This window comes from Nansenia antarctica (genome assembly GCF_963989245.1).
Source record: "Nansenia antarctica genome assembly, chromosome: 12".
In the NCBI taxonomy this organism is placed as follows: Eukaryota; Metazoa; Chordata; class Actinopteri; order Argentiniformes; family Microstomatidae; genus Nansenia; species Nansenia antarctica.
The window spans coordinates 24,375,904-24,385,295 of record NC_137682.1 but is presented as its reverse complement, the minus strand read 5'-3'; the positions used below and the strand labels follow the sequence as shown (position 1 = coordinate 24,385,295).

The following is a 9,392-nucleotide window of genomic DNA, read 5'->3' as shown; positions in this document are numbered from 1 at the left end:
AGACTTATCGATAAATTAGTCGTTAGACTAATCGACTAATCGATAAAATAATCGCTAGATTAATCGTTAGAAAAATAGTCGTTTGGGACAGCACTACTTTTAGGCAAAACTCCGGTTTTGAAAAAAGCACTCCGTACCTTTACGAGGTGATAACTACTAATAAGCTGCCAATCCAAAAGGTCTATCATATCAAAACATAATCTAGGGATGTATAGGAATAAGAAAATCACATCTAGGATTTGCCCAGAATTTGGTAATGAAAAATGGTTTGGCCCAAGGACTACTCCCTCTATAGTGGGTTGGAGGAGGGTTGTCATCGCCCATGTCAGGATCTCTCCACAACTCTTTAGAAGCCAGATTTATGACTGATGCACTGGACTTTTCCTAAACGGTATTAGTAACCTGAGAAGACTTGGCCCAGTGTGCACTGGGGAGTTTGACTGAACGAGGTTAAGAGCCAGGAGCACTGGACCAAACACACTTCAATCAGGAGAAGTGATAGAACTAGAACGATAGTGACTCTTGTCTGATAGTCTGGCTCTTTTAATAGTAGCACACAACTCCTTCTCCTCACTCCACAAATGTGCATTCAAACAAACACACACACACACACACACACACACCCAGAGGATGAGCTACTGTCTAGCAGTACCTACACTTTAATTGACACGGTCCTTTATTGTACCTCATTCTGATGCACTTCATTCATATAGCACTTAATTCTCTTACAAGGCCAGTGATCTGATCCTCCTTTTAAGAGAGCCTCGAGTTGGTCTATTACGCTGTACATATTCTGCTTGTATGTTGTTCCTTGTAAGATAATAGATGTCCTGTTCTTATTGTCTCCCTGTAAAATAGTTATATTTTATATGAAGGAGAGAGGTGTATGGATGCGTTCAATGCAGTTAACTCCCACGGTTCACTAATGGAAGAACGTCTGTCAAGACCTGCTACCGTTACTGGCCTGTGAAACAGGATCTGGAACTTCTTCACTATGGTGCAATGCGACAGAATATTCATATAAATGTTGAATGTTGATCAGGATAGAACCGATAAGAATCATTGCATTCCTTTGATCAGCCCTGGGTTAGTTGTGTGTGAAGCCAGGTAAAGGAGACATATTTCTGGGTGGTTGTTTGAAGGCGTGATGCTTTATTTTGTGTTACGAACAACCAGACAGGCACTAACTATGTGCAGTTATTTCACTGTTTTTTGGATTACGTTTTTTTCCCTGCTTGTCTCCGAGGTAGGACTGATTGTTGAGCTCTTCTTCTCACTGAAGACTGTCCCTGGGAAATGTGGTCACATGGTCTTTCATAGATACTCTGGAAACAATACACTTCTTCTTCTTCTTCTTCTACTACAAAAAAAACTGTATTGGGTCAGATTTACTAAGTTTGGACCAATCCAAAATTATTATTTGAAATAATGAAAACATAAGGAATACCAAAAGGTAGATATGATTCAGATAATTTGAATTGTAAATAAGGCATTATGTTGATAGCTTTGATCTTTCTTTTTTTGGGAGTCCTTTAAAATACAAACACTTGGTAAATCTGTCCCCTCCTCCACTGTCTGTTCACACCATCAAAGATCTCCAGACAATTAATCTGTTGTAGAGTTTAGTTTGCTGTTCTTCAGGCAAGTTCCAGGAAAAACAAATGATTATTTGCATTGTTCAGTCTGAAAAATATTACATAAGGTGAACATTACATTACATGTTGTACTCTATGTATGTTTATAGTAAATGCTGTAACATAGATGTTTTCTAAGTTATTAAAAACCAACATCCAAGCATCCCCTCACAAATTCACTGTTGTTCTTTTTTCCTGACATGAGGTTTTCATAACCAAAACCTGATTATATTATCATAGTTAAATTATGAATTATAAAATGTTATTAATACTTTTGTGTGATGTGATGATAAAGTCATTGTTAAGACAATTTGACCTAATTTGACCTGTTTCTCAATGTTGAACATGGTTGATATTTCCTTATTATTTATCATTATTTAAAAATCAAATGTAGAGTTTCAAATACGTGTCCAGGTTTCATTTGAAGAGTACAGGCATCCTTGTTGAGAAGAAAAGGCCTGTAATCCCTCCTGGCCTGTAGGGGGCGCTAGCGTTTTCACTCGTTTCACTCGTCACAGAGCTTCTCTTGGCGGGATGTGTACGTTCACTCGTTCGTCGTAGTGAAACCCTAACATGCGTACTGAGAACGTGGAGAACTGAAATAAATTGTAGTTAAGCTACCAACTCAACTGTAAGTGCTGGAGATTTCAAGAAAAATACTTCACTTTTCGAACTATTCGTCTATTTATTTAGCTGGTAAGAGAAACACATCAGCGACAATTCTATCTATCTATCTATCTATCTATCTATCATTCTATCTCTCTATCATTCTATCATATCTATCTATCTCCATATCTTCCAAACGGAGGAAATCAGCCAGCTTTGTGCAACAAAATAGGTCAATGTGGACAGACAGCTCCTTGGCTTCTCAACCGCGATAAGCACTTCTGTTTTTCTTCCCAGTCATCATTGATCAGATCCAGTCATCATCACATTGATCACAGATCCTCCAACGACCATGGTGTTGCTCAGAAGCCTCCCGCCTCCTCCCAGCGAGGGAGTGCGGCACCAACAAGCCCAGACCCGGGCGGTGCTGGACGGCAGGGAGCTGGGCTCAGGCACGCTGTACGTCGCAGACACGTACGTGACGCTCCACTCTGCAGGAAGCTTAGGGTTGCTTTGCTTTGATGGTAGTGCTGGTATCTTTAGACGCTTAAACGTGAAGCCAACACGATTCATATGATGTGTTTCTACCCCTATCTATCTACCCTCCCTCCACCCCCACCCAGAGAGCTTTGGACTGTCTGGATATGAACACTTGAACACTTGGTCTCTGCACTTTATATTTATATTAATGATGACTCTTGCACTATGATGTTGGTTTGCACTGTCTTGTCCTGTCTTGCACCTGTCCTGCTGTAAACCGTGCTCCACTGTCCCAAACCAAATTCCTAACATGTTTACATGTCATGGCAATAAAGTCTTCTGATTCTGATTCCAGGCGCTTGTCGTGGTTCGACGGATCGGGCATGGGCTTCTCCCTGGAGTACCCGTCCATCAGCCTGCACGCCGTGTCCAGAGACCTCAGCGCCTACCCGCAGGAACACCTGTACGTCATGGTCAACGCCAAGCTGAACGGTGAGACGCGTTCCGTGGCGCAGGAGGTAGAGCCAGGGTTTAATGATCGCAAGGTTGGCAGATCGGCGGTTCGAGCCCCGGCTGGGCCACATGGCGAGTGTCCTTGGGCAAGACACGGAACCCCCAAATTGCTCCCAATGAGCGCCTTGCATGGTAGCTTGCCACTGTTGGTGTGTGAATGTGTGTGTGAATGGGTGAATGAGAGGCCGTTGTAAAGTGCTTTGGAATAAGGCGCTATATAAGTCAGGCCATCTACATATTGCATGCAGAGCTTCATCTTACCAGCGTCTTACAAGGTTTTAGTTCATGAGACTGTCTGTGTCTGTGTGTGTGTGTGTGTTTCCCCCCCAGATGAGAATGAGGCAGAGATGCCAGAGAATGCTTTTGATGCGGTGGACGAGGATGAGAGCAGTGATGATGAAGATTCTGGAGTCATCACAGAGATCCGCTTTGTTCCTAGTGACAACGCAGCATGTGAGTCTTGCATGGGATGGGGCGAGGGGTGAGGTAGACTGTCTCAGTGGTGTGAATCTTATAGTGGGTGACTAAATGTTTTGTTGTTGTTGATGTGTGTGTGTGTGTGCGCGTGTGTTTCTGTCTGTCTGTAGTGGAAGCCATGTTCTCAGCAATGTGTGAATGTCAGGCACTCCACCCAGACCCAGAAGACAATGACTCCGAAAATGAGTTTGAGGGAGAGGAGTATGACGTCGAGGAGGCAGGTGTGTAATACAAAACGCACATTTGCACATGTTTACTGCATACACTTACGAATTCATACACGCTCTTGTTTCCTGCTTCACTGTACGGTATTTACTAGGGATTGGCCGACTCTCTCTTCAGATAAAACAATCAGTTTTTTGGGGGGGGCTGCTGATAACTGCCCGCTGAATTGACCGATACCCATCAGAGGGTTAGTTGTCAGTTTTAGTCAGTTTTTAACTCCAAGAAAGAAATAGTTTCAAAAGTATACTAAACTGAATTGAAAACTGTTTAAAATAAGCTCTGACGGTCAACTAATTCAGTGATAGATTCTCAATCATTTGCTTTATTCTATTCTATCAAACCACTTAATCAGTTAACACGGTCAATGCTTGAACTATAGCTGACAGATCAACACTACAGACAAAACAAACTTTTAAATGTTGGAAAATGCGGGACAGTTTGGAACACTAAGCCTAAGTTTCCCCTAGAGAAAACAACTGCCCATGTTTGCAAGCAATAGGGCAATGTTAGCTGACGACTTTCAACGTGGGTGATTATATAGTGTTTGTGTGTGCGCAACAGCCCCTTACCCTAATGGTCTCTCACAGCTGAGGGAGGCAAAAGCTTTCTGCTTCTCCCCCTCTCGCTTCCATGCGATATGCTTCAAGACAACTCCTCAATCATTATATAATCATAATTTAATTATTTAGTCATTTAAAGGCAATATAATATATATATTGTAGAGGAATTTGGCTGAGTGGGGGTTTTTTTGGTAGTTTTTTTTGCTCCATAGATCAGTTTGCCGTATCGAACAAATGTAAGGAATATCGGGCAATCTCATATCTAGAACAAAGATCAGCCAATCAGGGTTTCCGTTAGAAAAATTTGCCGCCGGACATCGTGTCCGGAAAGATTTCGAATTACCGGACAAACGTGATATATTCCGGTCATCATATTAAAATATAATAAAACATTTTTTTTTCAAAATCATATTTTTTTTTCTCCAAATCTAATATAGCTGTTTGTCGCGGTGATTACTGTTGTGTAGCGGCCTATATATGCCATTTAATGTCTATTTCTCATCCGATACGATTAGATGCGAGCTATATAATATATAATAATATAACATGATTCGCATGCGCGCTATGCCATTATGTCCAGCGCTGAACGGGCGCCTCACTGGGAACTGAACAGACAGCATCGATCAATGAACGGACTCCACATTACGTTAACTGAAGTTTGTTAAATTGTTTGGGATTAATCTGAGTTTTCTATTTTCTCTTTCCAGTTTTACCCTTTTTTTTTATCAATAAAACAACGTCATTTCTATAACCAGGGGGGTATTCCATCAACATCGCTAAAAGAAAATCCAGGTTTAGTCTGACAAAGTCTCGCGAGGGTTCCTAAAAATATACAGGCATATTCCGATAAATCTCGCGAGAGTTATCAAAAATAAGCCAGGATTTTCCTTTAGCGACGTTGATGGAATACCCCCCAGGTCTCGCTGGTTGGGAAGGCATTTCGTTTAGCTGCCTGTCAAATCATACTTAATCGGACTCGGGAGTATGACAATGAGGAGAACATAACTGTTTTTGTATGTCGTCCTGAAGACCGGCTGTTAGATCATATCGCTGAAGTTTGTCTCCATAGTGTAAATGTTGTCCGTTTCGTTTGTTATCCGCTCCGCTTCGGGACACCATTTTCAGCTGAGCACCAAACACACACACACAACACTGCCCGAGAGAGAAGGACCCGCCCCCTTTAGTTAGCCTATAGGCTATAGGCTATAGGCTAACTAAAGGGGGCGGGTCCTTCTCTCTCGGGCAGGCTAACTAAAGGGGGCGGGTCCTTCTCTCTCGGGCAGGCTAACTAAAGGGGGCGGGTCCTTCTCTCTCGGGCAGTGTTGTGCGTGTATGAGTGTGTGTGTGTTTGGTGCTCAGCTGAAAATGGTGGCCCGAAGCCAAATTGTGCTTAGAGGGAATTATTTTCACCGGACATTATGTCCGACGAGTTTTCAATTTGTCGGACTTCAACACATTTTACCGGACAAAGACCGGTAGTTACCGGTTAACGGAAACCCTGCAGCCAATTCTGATTTCTAAAAAGAATAAATTTCTGTTGAATGACCGTCCTTGTATTAACCAGTTACTCATTCAAACAACTGAACATCTCTCCCTCTCCATGTTCCTCTCCATGTCTCTCTCATGTGTTGGCTTTACTGGAATAGAGGCAGGTAAGAAGCCCACCCTAACTACTGCCAATACTACCACACACACACACACACACACACACACACACACACACACACACACACACACACACAGACATTATTTAACTTCTTTATTCTATTATACCGTATCTTGCGGTCTCTTCTTTCTTCTACCCCATTCCATTGTGTCCCCCTCCCTTCCTCTCCTCCCTCCAGAGCACGGCCAGGGGGAGAACATCTCTACGTTCTACACCTATGACGAGGGTCTGTCAGCCTTGACTCAGGAGGGCCAGGCCACGCTACAGAGACTGGAGGGCATGCTGGCTCAGTCTGTGGCACAACAGTTCCACATGGCAGGAGTCCGCACTGACGAAGCCAACGCTGAGTTTGAGGGTAGGTCACACGGATGGTCTTGTTTATTGTGTTGTGGCTGGGTGTCATTTGAACATGACTGTTGACCAGCCAGGACTTCAGCTACAACCCCGAAGGAGTAACACCCGAGGCCTCGTTTATAAAGCTCGGTGTAGAAGTGGCGTAAACACTTTTCGTACGTAGACAAGCAAGAACGTTTACTTACACCAACGTTCGGATTTATAAAACGGTGCCCACGAAAAGTTCCTGCGTTTTCATTTTTACTAATGATTTCGAATAATATTTATTTATAATTTCATTATTTAAATAAAATAAAAAATAACACTTCAAAATCTTCTTATGAACCACAAGTCCGATTGACAGGAGCATTGGTATGTGGTATGCTTGTACCAGTCTCTGCAAAGTTTGTGAAGGAGTTCATACTTATTATACATACTAAATATACACAGCTATATACAAATGACTATGTACCATGCATTATGACATATTCAACTGGCTATGTCAGTCATTGTTGTCTAATCAATCTCAAAGTTAGTGTGCTCTGAAAAGCCATGAGATGTGTAGCAAATATGGGGTTAACCCGTGCACCCTTAATTGCCGCTTGCAGCTATATTCTTCTTTTTAGTGTCTAATATTTAGTACTAATTCTCTCTTCATTCTAATTATTTAACTCGTTTCATAATACTGAAAGTGCATTATTAATAGGCTCTATTTGTCTGGGTTACACTACAGTTCTTCTGGAAGGAAGTATGAAGGTCTCAACTCAGTTTGTCTTGTGTTGTGGTTTACTGCTGAACATTGCTGTGGTGTTGAATGCCGTATTGCAACACAAGTTGACATTCCTCTACTTTTGCTATTCTTTCTGCTCCTCAGATGGACTTCATAATTACAACGTTGTTTATGTATTACCAAAGGGAATTATAGATGCATTTACATTTTACATTTTTGGCATTTAGCAGACGCCTTATTCCAAAGCGACTTACAATCGATACATTTGACTAAGCAAGTGAATCATCAATCCACCAGTCGTAGCAGGAAGAGTAATCCAGCTCAGGCCCGGGGCCATTGGCAGTCAGGAAAAATCTTCTTCTATCACCTTCTTCTAAACCTAGACTTTATTTTTATTTTTATATATAGACACTGGAGAAACAGAGAAACAGTACAATGGGGGCAATAGAGGTCTTAGGGGACACAGTAAAGGGGAAAAGCGGGTGTCTCAGGAGACGCAGTGCTGGGGAGTAGTGGATTTTTCAGGACGAGCAGTTAAGGTGTAACCTTCAGTCTCCGACGGAATATGGGCTGCGTGTGTGTAATCTCCTCTCTCCTCAGAGGGAAACTGATGTGTGTTCAGAGGGTGTGTACTGATGCGTGCTGATGTGTGTCTCCTCAGACGGTATGGAGGTAGAAGCGGGGTCAGTGGAGGCCGGACAGTTTGAGGACGCAGACGTAGAACACTGGTAAGTCAAATCATCACAACGGCTCTTGTTTTGAAGGAGCATGGACTCACCATTCAACTTCTTCAACACCCTCACTTCCTTAATTAGCAGGTCTCCTTCTCTTACCTTTCCTCAGTAAGTCCTACCCCCCTCATATGCTCCACTGCTGTACTTGTGTGAAAATAAAACCCAGAAATTGGCCCATCTTGCCTTCTCTTCAATATACAACATTCTACAGTATTATGACCCTTCAAAAAACAGCCCACTCCAATCCTCCAAATATATGTATGTATGTAGTAAATGATGTTCTTATATGCAGTGGTGTAGTCTACGTGATACGCAGGACTACGCCGTATACCCACTAGGAAAGGCCAAGGATTTGCGTATACCCACTAGAAAATGCGCGAGGATACGTAACGGCGTTTTGTGACAGAACTTTCACTTTCATTCATAAAATTCACCCCGTAGACCTGTGTTACGAAGCACTTACTTCGAACTTTCTGACATGTTTGTTATCACATAACCAGTCGTTCAGAATGCTAGTCTCAGTATTTCCCCTACAGAGCCTTGGGGTGGGCGGGCCGCGAATTTGCGAAACCTAGGATGGTAGGGGGAGGCAGGGCAATACCGCTACCTGATTGGTTGGCGAAGCACTCCCTCATTTCGCCAGCCAGCTGGACTGAAAAAATCAGGTGTAGTGCTGAGGCACAAATATGTACATTTCAAGCCTGCAAACTGCGACACTTTAAATAAATGTGCAATAACACTATTGTGCAATATGACAACCCTAGTCGTCTATCTGTACAGTATAGTATAGTGGATAGTGTACATAGCCTTTATTTATGTAAACCAGCTCCTTCCCTTCTTGTGATTTTTTTAAAAGTGTTTTTTCCCCTTTCCTAACACCAGGGGAGCCACCCCTCCTAAATTTCGTTGTTTGGTACCTGTACTGTAGCAATGACAATAAAGACGATTCATTCATTCATTCATTAATTCATTCATTCATTCATTCATTCAAGTGTCTGATTATAGTTTCATGGTGTGAATAATAGTGTCAAAGAACTAGCAAGCTAGCTAGCTAGCTCAGAGGTGATTAGATGAGCTAGTCTGCTGCACACATGCCAGCTAAAGAGCTAACTGGAGGCACTTTATTATTTTACTTAAAGTAGATATACAATCTTTCTTATTCTGCTAGAATTGGGCTTTATGGTAATACCATAATGGCATATTTACAGTACATGGACAGTGGATTGAAGCATTGGAACAAACCCTCACTCATTGGAAATGTCTGTTTTTTGTAGTTGGACATACGATTTTCTTACAGGTGAGAGAGTAATTAAAGACAGTATCTGACTCTATTGCCCACAGCAACCCAATATTCAATTAGAATGATGTTATGATTTTATATGAATTCAATGTATACCTCTTATTAAATTATAAATACTCTGGTTGTTATATTTG

The 9,392-nt window shown here is 42.1% G+C and overlaps 1 protein-coding gene across 1 annotated transcript; it reads left to right on the top strand.

Annotated features, from left to right (window-relative positions):
- Window positions 1-2,196: 2,196 nt before the first annotated feature.
- Window positions 2,197-7,956, top strand: clns1a (chloride channel, nucleotide-sensitive, 1A; the record flags this gene model as incomplete). The annotated part of the gene is made up of 7 exons (XM_080543377.1): window positions 2,197-2,330; window positions 2,538-2,714; window positions 3,076-3,212; window positions 3,564-3,686; window positions 3,821-3,931; window positions 6,340-6,516; window positions 7,886-7,956. Exons 2-7 carry the CDS (start codon window positions 2,593-2,595, stop codon window positions 7,954-7,956), a joined length of 741 nt encoding a protein of 246 aa, XP_080399503.1. The 5' UTR covers window positions 2,197-2,330; window positions 2,538-2,592.
- Between the last annotated feature and the right edge of the window lie 1,436 nt (window positions 7,957-9,392).